The sequence below is a fragment of the Leguminivora glycinivorella genome, chromosome 11, assembly GCF_023078275.1.
Source record: "Leguminivora glycinivorella isolate SPB_JAAS2020 chromosome 11, LegGlyc_1.1, whole genome shotgun sequence".
Lineage (NCBI taxonomy): Eukaryota > Metazoa > Arthropoda > Insecta > Lepidoptera > Tortricidae > Leguminivora > Leguminivora glycinivorella.
In genome coordinates, this window is record NC_062981.1 from 8463547 (window position 1) to 8481001 (window position 17455).

Sequence of the window (17455 nt, forward strand, 5' to 3'; positions counted from 1 at the left end):
TATGTTTAAAATAAATATGAAGCGTGTTATATGCATTATTTTCATTAGATAACTATTTTAAATTTCGTTTTTTGAGTAGGTAATAAAAATTAAGTTTCAAAATTGTGTCTATGTGTACGTAATATTAGCAATTTCTATTATTTACGGAAATTAAGTTTAATAATATTGCGATGTAGGAATACAATGCATATGCAAATTAAATATTATGTGGAATCTAATTAAATGCTCCTTGATGACGAAATAGTAATATGGTTAAAAGTACGGCACGTTTTAATATTACATCATTCGATCTCTACTTTGCATTCAGTAATTCAAATTGGTAAACTTAACAAATGATTTCGTGCACTTGGATACAACATTCGTCATAGCGTACAGGTGGGCCGCGTCATCCGCGACACGTGTTCACATATAAGGGATCGGTATGTAGCTTCTGTTATTACGTCTCGAATTTCAGTTTCAACATAATGCATTATTAATGTATTGTGCAATAATTTAGATTACTTCAAATTTATCGTATTTAACTTGGCAATTGCATATAATTATAATCTTACCAACTTTTGACCATATTAAACTGAACATTAGTATTTAGAACTAGATTGTTAAGAAATAATAATGTACTTGAATGTTTCAGATTTTTTTTCTCAGAATTGACTATATAATGTTTTACGGATTTAACAATGTGTGGAAAATGTGTAACAATGTGTGAGATCTAATAAGAGATAAAAAGTTGGATTATTTTTAAATTGGTGTAAAATGGATATGGAATTTGTTGGTATATGAAATGTTTTTGTTATTTAGGTATAGGAGTGTTCAAGTTTTGTTTTATTTGCGACGGAGTTATGGCTAGAGGTTTTATTAATGTAAAGGGTGGAATAGAAAAGAATGGTTTGTTTTTTTAAATTAGGTATGTGTGCGAGATTTTGGAAGTCGAGTAAATTGAAGCAGGTAAGTTTTTCAAAGAGCGACTGGTCTGATCAACCAAGGGTTGTTGAAATTCTTATTTGTTGAAGTTTTATGGTGTTGGTTTAATTGTGGTTGGTATTTGAAAGTTTTTTAATGAATGTAACTGAATAGAAATAATTATATGCCTATTGTCTCTTCGGCTGCCCAAGAGGGGCCTTGAGCGATAGGTATAGCAAGGGTATGCCAGGATACAAGGCAGGCTAGGGAATCCTTGGAATCTGATCATGATTCGGTCGAGTACCAATCGTGAAGACTCCTTGGACACATGGAAGGTTATTATGAAAGGACGTGTTAAAAGAACTGCCTGTGTGAGTAAATATATTGTATGTGTGCGCGCTTAAAAATAAATATCCTTGTATCCTGAGCAAATAAATAAATAAATATGTAAGGTCGGCCGGCCAGGTAAGTAAATGCGTTGTGTACCCTTGCCATAAAAAAAAAAAAAAAGAGAAGCACGCTTTAGATGCACAAGTAAATACAGTGTTATTATTATGATAAAAATAAAGTTAAGACGTCTATGAATGAAAGTAAGACTTGCAAGTAAATAATGAGATAAATATGATGTTCACCCAAGGTACCCTAGATTGGGAGTTCATACTCGTACTGTACGAACTATCTATTTGGATTTGAATTGTATCGACGGATACTTATTTCACTGTGGATTTTTTTTTATTTACTTAGTGTAGTTTTAAGTTTTGTGTTAAGTCTTTGATGTTGTTTACATTTTGTATTCTGGTTATTTTTATACAAATATGTATAATTGTTTATTAAACGATTCGTCATCAAAGCAAGCATAGATAACTAAGTGTATAAGTTGTATAACCTTTATAAAAATACATGGGTACCCACCCATGGTAATAACTATTGTATGGTGCCCTTAGCGTATAATGGAAATTTGTGTTTATTTTAGACAAATTTTATAAGTAAAACTTATAATTTTCATTTACCTATTGTATAAGTATCTCTTTAAAATTATTTTTTTTTATTCGTCAAATATTCTTTCTTTGAACTTCAAAGTATTTTTACTGTATGCCTAATACCTATATGTGTAAAAAAAAAATGATTTAATTTTGTATAAGATATACATTTCCTGAGAGCTTTTGCTTACAAAAGATACCTTTCCTTACTTTTTTTTTTAATTTTGTGGAATTCTTTTTTTTTATATTTAAAAAAAATATTCCTCATAGTATAGACAATATTTTTTTTTCTCTGAGGGGGAAGGTGTAGTGTGTGTACCACACCTTACCCACACATGTGCATAGCTTAGTATATATTGGCATGTACTTGTTATTTAAGACACATTAAACGTATACTCCATACGAAGTAGTTATCATTTACGCTCCACATCCCAACGTAACCTAACATAATTATGTTATTAAAACAATTTATTAACGTTTAACAATATTTTTTAGAACAGCCAACGAATTTTGGAAATAATTAACATCAAAATTTAATTCTCGGGTCTACCAGTTTTTACAAAAGTTTCTGTGAGCTCTAACGATCGCTAAGGTTGACTTGACACACGGCATGACGTAAACATCATATATAGACAGAGCGATTGTCACTGACATAATATTATTGCAAGCGGAAATAGACCTTGTTGTCTCATGACGTTTAAACGAACCTCACCCGTAGGGTGGTAAACCACATTTTTGGTCGACATGTGTAATATGTACTTTAAAAAAAGTCGTAGCACACACGACGAGGGAATTCGTGACTCGTGTCTCTTACTTCAATGTTTTAATTTATTGCCACTCGTTTTGAAAGTCCTCTGTTTTATTACATTATGTGTAAAAATCTCTACCACTTCAGGCGACCAAGATTTTCAGGAGCTAAGTGGATAGGAATATAGCCTAAGGTAGGAAACGTCGTTATTCAGCTCTTTATTATTATTTTTGGCACGAACTTCATAATGAAACAAATTTCAAGTGAAATATTAAGCTCTGTAAACTGTTTAATTGATATTTCAGCTTGTTGGCGTAGAATTTGATAGTTAATTTTGGTTTATTAAGGTAATCTTAAGTAATTCAATCTATGGTAAACATTATTAATGTTGAAATTAGTTTTGTCCTTATTTTAGAAGCTTGTTTAACAACAAAAAGTATTTACGTCTAATATTATTTAAAGGAGATGGCGGGACGACTAACCCCCTTATTACCCTTATAAACATACACTAAAGTTATCAATCTGAGAAGGTTCGTTTGTCCCTTTCCGACGTATTGGTGCGATAGAAAGGGACAAACGAATTTTATCGGCTTGGTAACTTCATTGTACGTTTGTGAATAAGGGGGTTTTTAGAAGTTAGACGCATTCTACCTAAAATGGCGGGAAGCGCCGATGACAGGTTCGAGTGAAAAATAAATTTCTACGAGGAGAGGCTTTTGAATACTAAACAAGTTAACAAGCTAATGAAAAAGTTTAACTATTAACTAAGATAATTACATTGCTTTAAAGAACTAATAATTCAACTTTATATATCTTCAAATACTCTCTAACAGCTACTGATAGACTTCACTTACCCATCACAAAATAAATAAAACTAAGGAAATTCGGAACACAATAAAATCCGTCCCAGTTTATTGCCTCTCGAAGTAGGTAAGAACAAATGTTGGCAACTAGAGCAATAATTGCAAGCCGGAGTTCGGTCATTTCCATTTCAGATTGAGTTCTATTGGATGGAACTTTTCGAGTGAACCCAGTGCTTTGATTCCTTTGATGTCAGAATACGGATGGTGCAGTAAGGGTATTCGATTTCATACTTAAGGCCCAGTCCTAGCAATAGTCGTAGGTTTTTTTTGAATAGTCGTAAATCATAAAATTTTAAAAGCGCTACCTGTCAAACGGGATGAATAGTGAAGGCCGGGATTAAGAGGCCAAAAGATAAATAACACTTTACAAAGCTGAAGTCCGACCCTGTATGGAGTATTGCAGTCACCTGTGGGACGGCTCAGCTAAATACCAACTCGCTGCTTTGGACTCAGTGGAGCGCAGAGCCAGGAGGATGATTGGCGATAAGAAGCTAACGGCTAAGCTACAGTCTTTGGCTTTGGCTCATCGGCGAAAAGTCACCAGTCTGTCGGTGTTTTACAGGTTGCACTTCGGGGAGTGTGCTCAAGAGCTATACGAGCTTATTCCACCATCCCCATTCTACCATCGGACTCTTAGACGCACGGCCGGTTTCCATCCTTTCTTGGTAGATATTCCGCGAATTCGCACGAAGCGCTTTGCTTCTTCTTTTCTTATGCGCACTGCCACGGAGTGGAATTCCTTGCCGGCGGCTATATTTCCGAGCTTATATAACCCGGCGAGCTCACTCCATCGTAGGCAACGTCTCTGCCTTTGGCTAGTCTGTGGTCAAGAGTAAGCCCATACATAATTAAAAAAAAATGATTTTCTTGGCAATTTCTTCAAAAGTAGCCACAGAAATGTTCAATTGAAAGGAGTAGAATTAGTATGATAAACTTGACGGTACGGCTTTTCTGAGTTTTCTGAACCTAATAATGCACATTATGGTGAAATTTCTTACGTTCTTACTCCCGTTTTAGTGCTAGCAAAAGCTATTCAGACGTTTTGACAAAGATTCTCTTGTGACTTTCAAATAGGATGCAATTCATAAAACGTGATGATACAGGTATTTTAAAAAATGTTTTTTTTTTTTAATACGAATCATTGGATTAAGTACCTAAAATATTGGCGATTAAGAGTACATCATGCATTACATCATACATTATAGTATACGCTACGATTTTGGTTAAAGATGTTAGCATTTGTAATATTTCGCTTCTTCGTATCATTTGGGCGTTAGTACTCCTCAAACTTTATGTACTCAATGTCATAATATACAGAAAACTATAAGTATAACACCAGTGTAAAACTTTCTCCTAACGATTAACAATAATCGATTTGATATCGAATTGCAATTCTCCAATTATGAAGGCGATTCCATTTCTAAAAGTGCCTTTGTGTTGATACTACATAGAAATCGCAGGGCTTAAATGCTTTTCAACTTAAATGACTTTTCCTGATAGCGTCTGCAAGTATTTGTATTTGCATAAAACATTTTATCATTGAATTAATGTTTGGAGAGGGTAATTTTGAAACAGAAAGATTGCGGTGGAGAATGTTGTTAATATATTTTCGATGTCTTCCTCAAAATGGCTTAAAGGCGGAAGTCTTTTAGAAAATTACTTTATACACTTCATGGGCATTTATTCACTACAGACTAAAAAATCCACATGGCCTGTGCCCACCGGACGCGTGTGCACGTTGTAATATAAGACCATTATCGGAGACGGCACATAGCTTGCGTGAAGTTTGCGTGTAACATTTTAGTACCCGGCTCTGACCACAGTTATCCAAAAAAACGAAGAAGTCTCAATAAGTTTTACAAGCACACAGCGACCATTTTGTCCATTTTAGTTTTGCTGTATCATCGCAAACTCAGTTTTGGGCTTAAACTAATCCGAGCCTTAGATACTCCTTGAACCTGTATGGAAAGAGCGACTTCTCTCCTTCTAGAATATATTGGGTGAATTGGGTCCCTGACATTTCACACCACAACTCTTGTCTTTCCGCACAGACTTTATCTGAGAAGCGCCCCTTTGTGTATAATCATATGAACCTCATTTTCCTACCTGTATAATTGTTCAAGCGACCTTATAGTAAAATAATGTATTTGTTTGCAGGCGGACATAGCACATTCGGCCAAAGGCTACGAGTCGGAGGATGAGAACGCGGGCAGAAAGCGGCATAAGGCCAACGACGACCGGCCAGCCAGCAAGACCACCATGTACTCTAAGCAGGTAACTATTATTAATCCAATTACCTGCACCTCCTCAAAGAATCCTTTACAGGATTATGATATAGCAAACTGCCATCTACCTAATTCCCTATCCTATCCAGAATTGGAAATTGAACTTAACTGTCTGAGATATTCGAATATGAAGAGTTATGACTTCATCGAGCAGAATGGAGCTAGGAAAAGTATTTGAAGTAAGACAGCCTTAGATCACATCACAATCTTCTACCTAATCAGAAAATGTAACATTTCTTAGTTTTCCTCTTTGCTGGAAACTGTGCTCCACCTTGTTAGTAGGCAACTGGTAAAATGCCATAAACTGAAATAAAACCCCCTTAGTACCCCCCCCCCGCGAGAAGCGCGACACCGAATTATATTTTGTGCGAAAAAGTTAATACCTATCCACTATACTTTTGTCCAGAAACAAATTTGACTTGAAATGTTTCAAAAGGAAGAAAGAAACTTAAAACCCATTATTTCACAGGAATTCCGGGAGCAGTACTGCATCAACAACAAGCAACTGGATCTGCTGGAACTGGAAAAATCCAAGAAGGACAGATTTCTTGGATGCCTCTCCCAGTACCACATCGAGAGCCCCTGTTCAAGAGCCAATCGGTGAGTTGACATTACATTTTTTACCAGTGGCTTTCGATGACAGAAAGGCCCAGCCCCGATATTGACCTAAGCTAAGCGCGACAGCGGTGAGTGGCAGCCATACGTGCGAATAAAAAGTCCTATCACTGTGTCTCGCTCCAATGTATGGCCGCCGCTCACTGCTGTCGCGCTTAGGCCAATGGCGTGGCTGAAGGGCATTGAGGTGAATCTTAGGGAACTTTTAGGCCTGGAAGATTTTTTAGGGGTGACTCTCAGTACTGCTTTAGTTTAAGAGCCAATTGATAAGTTGATATTGCGTCACTTTTTAAAGGACAATGTGAAAAAGGTGCTGGTTTATATGGAAAATATGTCTTTTAAGTTTTATCATTGCTTGTCGCCCACCGCTGAGGATAATGCCTTTGTATTTACACCATTTTTTTTTCTAGTAAACAATTTTAGATTATCTTAAAACTGGTATAACCAACTAAGCTAACTTTCTGCATAGTGAGATGGTCATATAGGTACGTTGATATAAATTTGACTTTCTACACTTCGTTATTAGTTTTACACATGCCGTTCAGAGTTAGCTAGGTGCGACTATTTTATGTATATGAATCAAAAGTGATAAGGACAGAACCATCGTCGTCAACCCAGAGAATAGAATACCGCTATCAAACAATTTAAATGAATTCTAACCCTGAAACTTTCAGCTTCACATAATTTTATGATCACTTACAACCTATTGTTTTACGTTCCTTAATAGCCAGACTTCAAGGTTTTGTATTTTTATTATATCATTTAGCTTATAAGAATAATATCAAAAGGTCTTTGCAAAATATACCCCGAGGAAACTAATTAGAAATGTATCTTGGCAACCCGTGATTAAAAGGAAACCTTGTAAAGGTCAACGTTTCAAGCTTGTAATAATAAAATAACCATCTTTAGTAGCTACAGTAACGCTACTATAAAATCAGTATCTATAATTAGATAAGTACAGTCAACCAATCTGAAAAGCCACTGTAGAACCCTTTCACAGTAAAAGTCGAACTGACTTCTATAGCAAATAAAGCACGGTGTCAATACGACAGGGTTCTAGAGTTGCCTAGGATTCTAATTGGTTGACTCTACATTAACTCATCTTTCATTCGGAAACACGACGTAACGTAAATGTTTCGGCAATCCTCATTTGTCTCGTTATTTTACCAGGTTGCACTAGCCGTGGTTACGGAAGACTGATGTCCCTGTCGCAGAGAAATGGCCAAAACAGAGATTTGATAAAATCTCTAAGGAGTATGATCAAATCACGTAGGATGTCAAAATGGCGAATCCATTTCATAATTTCTCTAGAAAATTTCAGTCATGTGACTAAATCCCTGACCCAGTTTATTAGTGAAATCACAAAATATTATTGGCGAAATAATAAAACTAGTTGACTTTATAACCTCGTTTCGTCAACTTACTGTCGTGGTTCAGGGGTTTTATCAAATCCCTAAACAAATCTAGTGAAATGATAAAAAATGGCGTTTCTATTGGCCGATTTTGTAATTTCACTAAACAGAGTCAGGGATTTAGTCAAATTACTGACATTTTCTAGAGAAATAATGAAATGGATTCGCCATTTTGACATCCTGCGTGATTTGACCATATCCCTTAGAGATTTGACCAAATCTCTGTTTTGGTTATTTCCCTGCGACATCCCCGCAAAGTAACAATAGAGATACAAACAACACTAAACTACTCGATATTGAAAATGTATCGTTTCCGAATGAAAAATCACTGAGATCCCACCGACTGCGCCATGTAGGTAATACTTGTATTGTAATGAAAGATAGTTTAAAGGAATCGTAAGTAGGTACATAAGTAAATATTATTTAATTCACTATTAATAGACTCACAATTTGAATTTCTTTCAACCCCTTTTTGCCAAGAGTGGCACTGAAACTTGAGTAGTTCATACTACTCCTTTATCATGCCTATCCCTTTATTTATTGGATACAGGCATGATTATTATAAATGGGCTTACTCTTGGCCACAGATTAGCCAAAAGCAAAGACGTGACCTAGCTACGAACCTTATTTGAATATATGGTTATTATTTTACGGAGTGCGTACCTTTGAATCAGCTAGCTTACAGGAAATAGGGTGTTGACATTTGTACACCATTTCAACCAAGGATGCGTTCGGAAACAAGATACTTTACCAAAGACAGTGCATATGTGTAATCCTTTACCATCGTATTTTCACGAAAATGCACGAACATGATACGCTGCGATTATGTTTATCAATTTCGTACAAACAGTACTGATGTTGATTGAAGTAGTATGAAATATAGGAACGTTTCCGAGAAAATACAGGGACAAAGTTTGTACTTTATCTGCATTATCGCGTAATAGGCTGCAGCAGGGCAAATCTCGACTGGGGGGAAATTGTAACTGATCCATGTTTTCCATTATTACACTATAATGTTGAGTTCTACATATATCCACTGAACGCACCTACCATATATAACCGGTGGGCACTCAATTTAATAATGCAAAGATTGCAAAACGTGGAAAAATGGACCAGTTACATTTGCCCCCCAGTCGAGATTTGCCCCGCTATACCTCATAGCAGTTCGCGTCCTAAGATATTTGTTAACATTTAATTATTCTGCATATACTTTGTAAGTACGAACTTTTTCCAACAACCGTTGTTTAGACGCGTAGTGTGTGATTATGTATGTATAATAAACTAATATTAACACTTTCGAAACCGGGCTCTACGCGGCGCTACGACATTTTCGCTACATACGGGGAAACCCATGTAATCGGCTACGCTTCTACGAGCGGTGTGCCCGACAGTCGGGTTCTTGGTAGCGAAAGTGTTAAAACGAAAGTGTGTCTGGTTCTCTTTTGCCTCTTATCTCATTAGACTACTAAGGCGCTATACTTGCTCTCTGGCTGCCGATACTATAACTCTGTACTTTTAGTTATTCAAAAAATCGTAAAACAATAATTTGTACAATTGAGGGTAGTTACTAGTTACATTTGTTTGGGTAACCAACCACTCTTGCATTTTGAGGGTAGATGTTGTTTACATTTATTTAAATGCTTAAAGATACTAATTCAACGCAAAAATAGCGTCGAGCAAAAAACAAATTGATTTTGTGTTATTTTATCAACACAAAACAACAGGAAAACCACCTTATCGTGCACTATCCGTATGATAGCCATTTACTATAACGAACTAAGCACCGTTTTCCTCAATAACGTTACACATAAACTAGCAACGTAAAAGATTTATCGCATAAAGTTTTATGCTACTTTGCGAGAACGTTTTCGAAGTGTATTTACTACGTGCGTAACTGCGTGATCTCTTGGGGAATCGTCGATTAGCCAGTTTTATCATAATAAATTGGAAACAGAAGCGGAATTGTTTTGGTTAGCACTTAAAGTGTTGTTGGGTGTGTAGGTTACAATATGCTCTGAATCTTTGTATAGGCTGTTCTGTATTGTATTGGGCGTTTTTTTTTTTTTTTGGTTAACAAAACAAGTAACTGACATTAATACAAGAAGAAAATACAATGTTATTTAAAGTACTAATCTAGCCTATAATTGTTTACTTACATACAGGTGTGCACAGAAAGTGTACTCACGCCTGTATCCCATGAAGGGGTAGGCAGAGCACATGAAACTACTCAAGTTTCAGTGCCACTCTTGGCAAATAAGGGGTTAAAGGAAAACGAAACTGTGACATTGCAGTGACAGGTTGCCAGCCTCTCGCCTACGCCACTATTTAAGGCCATGCATCGATAAATATTAGGATTTTAGATTCACTGGTGTGCTTAGCCCCGGAAACCTAGAGATCTCATTTTTGGATATGTATATCTTGACTATATGATTGAAATTTTTGTACAAGTCGAAACACGAAAGCTTACAATTTTCTCGATAGAAATCTAACCCAAAGAGAGGTCTTAATTTTTCGTTTAACTAACATTGTGAGAAAAATATGCAACTTTAATCAGCCTAACCTACTTTAAAGTGAAGGTTTCTAAATTATCTAGTCTCTCGTAGAAGGAAATATTTTTTATTATCGTATATACAAAGATTTATCATCATTTACGATATCATGAATTCAACAGAAAACGGCCATTTTATGCGGTTTCGTTTCTCTTTCTTTCATACGTCAATAGTATACTCGCGTCCCTTTTGTCAAAAATGTCAGACGGCCGGCGGGCCCTGAGGAGGCAAGACCTATGTCAAATCGCGCAGCGTTTTTGACAATTTATTATTACGAAAATTTGGACGTAGTTTAGATAAAAGGATCCATTCCCAAAAAAATGACATTGAAATTAACGACTTTTCCTATTGACAGAAAGTTTAAATTCTATTGTCAATTTTTGTGTGTTCGGTCCTTTGACCTTAAACTACGTCCATTTTGTGTATTTATTATGTATACGCATGTGTGCGTATTGCCAAAGCTACGTCAAAGTCTATACTCTTTGAGTTACAAGATGCTATGAAATTTCGACACGAACGATAATGTGTCCGTGGCCCTGTGGTAACAGCCATCAGCTAAATTTGCTAACTTCTAGGTGCCTTTTTTCCATTTTATTTCGAAATTTCTACTTTTTGTTTTTTTTTTCTTTCTTATTATACCAAATAAATTATAAAATAAAGAATTTAATATTGATTCATCTTCAAAAGAAGAAAACCTTTTCTGAGGGAGCCTAACCTAATTGTCTACAATGTTGTTTTGTATGTTGTACATAATTTACACAATTATAAGTGAAATAAAATAAAACAAAAATAAAAAATACATTCATTGAAAAATAAGAATATATATTGCAATAAAAAAAAATTACAATGTTTAAGTTGGTTGGCCACGCAACGGGATTTGAACCCACAACTCTGGAGTGAAATCCTTACGTGTACATATTGGACTGGACTGGTCCTGCCGGCCTGCTAAAGCTGATGTCCCTTGTTCGAATCCCGCCAAGGGTATTTATTAATGTGACGAGTACTTACAGATATTTATTTGGCTCATTTTCTCATTTCATCATCTCCAAGAGCATTTACATAAACGACTCATGGTTTTATAGGTATTAGGTACTGATAAGTTGGATGTGTTTCAGTACAATTTTAAAATGTTAGATCTGCCGTTTCGGCTTAGCTATTAAAACATAAGTAGTTATGTCGTTCCCTGCTATAATTCTTTGATATTTTATACTTAGTACGTACTTCGCTGTCAAACAACCTGTATGGTCTGTGCAGTGATCTTTCTGTTCTGCGGTTGTTTGTGATTAAAACTCGTTGACGTTAGTATGTCAAAATATTTTATGTAGCGTATGCTAAAAATACAAAAGATAAAAAAACAACGGTATAATAAAGGAAAAAGACAGACTCCAGGTACATGGTTATTTTTTAAATACATCCAGCAGCAGGGCAGGCAGGGTCCAAGGTGACCGACCTACGCGCCGTGTACAGAAGTACCGCCTTCTGCATCTCACTCCTAGCGAGAGTCGCTCACTTTTGCCTATGAGATCGTTCGCCGAAACGACTAGTCAGGGACCAAACGACCTCTTTTACAAAAAGTCGTCGACATCTCTTCTAAATACCTAAAACAGGTATGGATGTGTTCCTCGTTATCTCCAGATTACGAATTGACCTGTTTTAGTTTAAGGAGGGGGGACGGGTTGAGAAAAAGGGGGAGAAAGATGGCGGCCGACCATCATAGATATTTATTCACATCTCGAGTCCTATGGCACCAATCTGTTCGTGCAAGGTGTCGTTTGAAAGCTTATTAAACCTACTTTAATTGTTTTTAAATAACTATACTCATAAAAGTAACCGTTTACGAAATATTTGAAAATATGTGTTTTTTTATCGCGCATTAATTGCACAAGTACTAGAAAAAATGCGTGTAACTCAATAAACAATAACTTTACCGCAATTGATGTTATTATAAAATTTTCGCGTCTATTCATGCTCTTTCTAAAAATATAAGTTTCATTGGTATATGATAATATATAACCATGTAATTACGAATTTGGTTTAGCAGGAGTCACTCTGCCCGGTCGCAGAAATGGGCGCTGACCGTAGTAAAGTATTCAATATTTTTGAGGTCCTATTTTACGGATCCATATGCGAGAGGTATCGTTTCAAAGCTAATTAAACCTACTATATTTTTTTATAAATAACTATAATCATAAAGGTAGCTGTTTAGAAAATATTTGAAAATATGTGTTTTATAGACCATGAGTCGCACAAGTACCTACTGGTAAAAAAGGCTTCTTAATCAATAAACAACAACTTTCCGGAATTGATGTTAGTATAAGATTTACGCGGAATTTCGTGTGCTTTCTAATAACATAAGTTTTATTGGTGTATGATATTATATAACCAAGTAATTACAAATATGGTTAAGTAGGGGCCACAGCGCCCGGCCACGTATGGATGCTGACCGTCGCCAAATTTTCTATATTTTTCAGATACTATTTTATGTAACAGGAATCTTTTGAAAGCATATTATGCGTACTATCATTGGTTCTCAATAATTTTAGTTGTAACTGTAGTATAGCTAACAAAATATTTGAAAATATGCATTGGAACCGATGTGAGTAAAACATGCTTCTAGCTCAATGAATTATATTTTTTCCGCAATTGATATAATAACAAAATAAACGGCGAAATGTAGGACCTTTTCAAATAATAAGTTTTGTCAGTATTGCATAAAGAATTAATGTTAATTTATCCATCATACTCACTGCGCACCGTCATATACATGGATGACCATTTTCGTTGCCGTTTTCATAATTTTTAAGATTGTATCTTGGTGCATGACCAATAAACAATAACTTTACCGCAAATAATGTTATGATAAGATTTACAGGACATTTCATATGCTTTCTAAAAATATAAGTTTTATTGATCTATGATATTATACAACCAAGTAATTACGAATTTGGTTTAGCAGGTGTCACTGCACCCCCGTGACGTAAATAGGTGCTAACCGTCGCCTAATTTTATGTATTTCTCAGATCCTATTTTAGCGATCAATTTGTGAGAGGTATCATTTGAAAGCATATTATGCGTACTATCGTTACTTTTTAATAATTTTAGTCGTAATTGTAGAAGTTTACAAAATATTTGACAATATGTGTATTTTTACTGTATATGAATAGCATTCGCACTGATACGAGTGAAACATGCTTCTAGCTCAATAAATTATATTTTTCCGCAATTGATATAATAACGAAATGAACCGCAAAATGTATGGCCTTTACAAAAAATGAGTTTTGTTAGATTTGCTTAAACAATTAATGTTAATTTGTCCACCATACCCACTGCGCACGGTCAATCGTCATATAAACGGATGTCCCCCGCCGTTGCCTTAATTTCTTCATCATTTTACAGATTTTATTTTACTGATCAATTAAGTATATAAGTAAATTCGATACGTGATAGATTATATTTATTATGAATATACGATTAGTGAAATAAAATCTGAAAAATCATGAAAAAAGGCAACGACGGTGGACATCCATTTATATGATGGTGCGCAGTAGGTGAGCTGAACAAATTCAAATAAATTGTTTATGCAATACAAACCAAACTTATTTTTTGTGTAAGTCATACATTTTCCGTTTATTTTGTTATTATTTCAATTGCGGAAAACTATAATTTATTGAGCTAGAAGCGTGTCTTATCAATGCCAATGCTATTCATGCACAGTAAAATACACATATTACTAATCAAATATTTTGTAAACTTCTACAGTTTCGACTTGAAATATTAGAAATAAAGATAGTACGCATAATATGCTTTCAAATGATACCTCTCACAAATTTATCAGTAAAATAGGATCTGAGTAACGTAGAAAATTTGGCGACGTCAGTCAGCACCCAATATCGTGACAGGGCGCAGTGACACCTGCTAAACCAAATTCGTAATTACTTGGTCATATATTATCATACACCAATAAAACTTATATTTTTAGAAAGCGCATGAAATTTCGCGTAAATTTTATACTAACATTAATTGCGGTAAAGTTATGGTTTATTAAGTTAGAAGCATTTTTTATCTGTATATGTGCAACTCGTGCTCGAAAAAAAAACTCATGTTTTCAAATATTTTGTAAACAGCTACCTTTATAACTATAGTTATTCAAAAATAATTATAGTAGGTTTAATTTTCTTTCAAATGATACCTCTTACATATGGATCCGTAAAATAAGAACTTAAAAATATTGAATACTTTACTACGGTCAGCGCTCATTTTTATGCGACCAGCGGAGTGACCACTACGAAACAAAATTCGTAATTTAATGGTTATATTATCACTTACCAATAAAACTTATATTTTTAGAAAGCTCATGAATAGTCGCGTAAATTTTATAATAACATCAATTGCGGTAACGTTATTGTTTATTGACTTAGAAGCATTTTTTACCAGTACTTGTGCGATTCATGCTCGATAAAAAACACATATTTTCAAATATTATGTAAACAGCTACATTTAATACTATAGTTATGTGTAAACAATTATAGTAGGTTTAATTATCTTTCAAACGATACCTCTCACATATGGATCCGTAAAATAAGACCTCAAAAATATTGAATACTTTACTACGGTCAGCGCCCGTTTATGCGACCTGGAGGATAACCCCTGCCAAACAAAATTCTTAATTATATGGTTATATATTATCATATACCAATGAAACTTATATTTTTAGAAAGAGCATGAATAGACGCGAAAATTTTATAATAACATCAATTGCGGTAAAGTTATTGTTTATTGAGTTAGACGCATTTTTTACTAGTACTTGTGCAATTCATGCGCGATAAAAAAACATATATTTTCAAATATTTCCTAAACGGTTACTTTTATGAGCATAGTTATTGGAAAACAATTAAAGTAGGTTTAATAAGCTTTCAAATGACACATCGCACGAACAGATTGGTGCCATAGGACTCGAGATGTGAATAAATATCTATGATGGTCGGTCGTCATCTTTCCCCCCCTTTTTCTCGACCCGTCCCCCCCTCCTTAAACTAAAACAGGTCGATTCGTAATCTGGAGAGAACGAGGAACATATCCATACCTGTTTTAGGTATTTAGAAGAGATGTCGACGAAAATCGTGAAGGAGACGACTTGTGGCCAAATTGGCTCTAGACTAGACGGTCAGGACAATGATCGTCGAATCAACCAAGTATCTCGACCATTTTCGAGAACTGGCGCAGGTGAGTACCTACTTTTAGCACGGTACGGTCTACAAGACTGTATGGAAAAAACAAGCTGCTGGTGAATTATCCTGGCTACGAGGTCATGTCTGTGCAAGTACTCCCCGTTAGCAGGAATACAACAACCGAAAATGATGTGCCCGAGTCATCGAGATAGTGGCATGTACGACAAACGTTATTATTATTATGTATATAGCTAAGCTCAAGCTTAATCCAGAACAGTAAAATAAACCTTAGCACTGGCTTTCTCTTTTTTAGGGTTTCATACCAAAAATATAGGCACAAAAGGATAAGGTGTGTTTTCACATCATCCGATCCGATATTTACCAAAAACGAATTCAGAAAAGTGTAAATAAATAATTTTGATATTCAATAAAATTCCTAATACAATAAAATTGGAACCTGAAAATGAATTATTTAAAAGCAAATATAAGAAATTACTAATTCATAAATAATGATAATATTATAATTTGGATAGCATACAATAATCCTATAGAATATTAAATTAATTATATTTATTCAATGTACAACTAGGGAACAAATAAAATTATTTTATTGAATACTTTGTGATTTGTTCTTACGACGGCGGGCGGGTGGTCTGGTGGTGAAGACGTTAGCCGCGTAACCTGAAGACCCGGGTTCGATTCCCGGCTCGGCCACCATGGGCCTTGTCGTTTTTTCTTTCGTGTATGATATCTATTTTAAATTTATAATTTATTCAATGTAGTCAAATGAAATCATTAAATTAATTGTTATTATATAATAATATCTAAAGATTAGTTTTTATTAGTCTAGTTTTAAGTTTATGTTGCATGCCCTTCCAGGGTGTCACTTGTTATCCGCCGCCTCAAATCTCTCAAGGAAGGACGGTTCTCAATTCGTCTTCATGTTTTTTAACCCCTGACGTAAAAACGACGGGGTGTTATAAGTTTAACGTGTCTGCCTGTCTATCTGTCTGTTTGTCTGTCTGTGTGTGTGTCTGTCTGTGTGGCATCGTAGCTCCCGAACGGATGAACCGATTTCGATTTAGTTTTTTTTATTTGAAAGCTGTGTTAGTCAGGAGTGTTCTTAGCCATGTTTCATGAAAATCGGTCTACTAGGTCGCGGTCGGGGGTTTTTCAAAATTTTAATTTTGTGGTTAGGTTAGTTTTATATTTTTTTTATGTTTGTTCCACGATATCTCCGTCGTTACTGGACCGGTACTGAATTTTTTTTTCATTGAATATATATGCATACACATTGGTCCCATTTTTCTCAGGACCCAGTTCTGATGATGAAATCCTGGAGAAATCGAATGAACTCCTCAAATCTGAAAGACACGCATATGGTGATTTTTGTGTTTTTTAAGGAACAGCATGTATTACGTACGGAACAGTGCCATTTGGTGCAGTGGAACTGCTGATGATGGTGAGAACGGAACTCCTCAAATCTGAACGGCACGCTTATAGTGATTTTGGTATTTTTATAAGAACAGCATGCCCTTACGTCCAGAACAGTGACATTTAGTGCAGTGGAACTCCTGATGATGGTCAGAACGGAACTCCTCAAATCTGAACGGCACGCTTATAGTGACTGGTATTTTTATAAGAACAGCATGCACTTACGTCCAGAATAGTGACATTTGGTGCAGTGGAACTGCTGATGATGGTCAGAACCGAACTCCTCAAATCTGAACGGCACACTTATAGTGACTTTGCTATTTTTATTAGAACAGCATGCATTTAAGTTCAGAACAGTAACACTTATTTAGTTATGTTTGTTAAGCATATTGAGTTTTCAAGTCAAATTTTGTCAAGCTTCGATTTCTTATAATCGGATTCATGAGAAATTGAGGAAAGTCCTCAAACCTTAACGGTATACGTATATTGATTTTTGTTGCC

General features: G+C 35.3%; 1 protein-coding gene across 1 annotated transcript in view; it reads left to right on the forward strand.

Moving 5' to 3' along the window:
- Positions 1-5656: 5656 nt before the first annotated feature.
- The window catches only part of LOC125231326, a 74388-nt gene continuing 62589 nt past the window's right edge, over positions 5657-17455 (forward strand). Inside the window, exons 1-2 of the mRNA XM_048136767.1 lie at positions 5657-5765; positions 6246-6376. Of these exons, the coding sequence (XP_047992724.1) occupies positions 5751-5765; positions 6246-6376 (146 nt within the window). The 5' untranslated portion in view covers positions 5657-5750. The remainder of the gene's footprint in view (positions 5766-6245; positions 6377-17455) is intronic.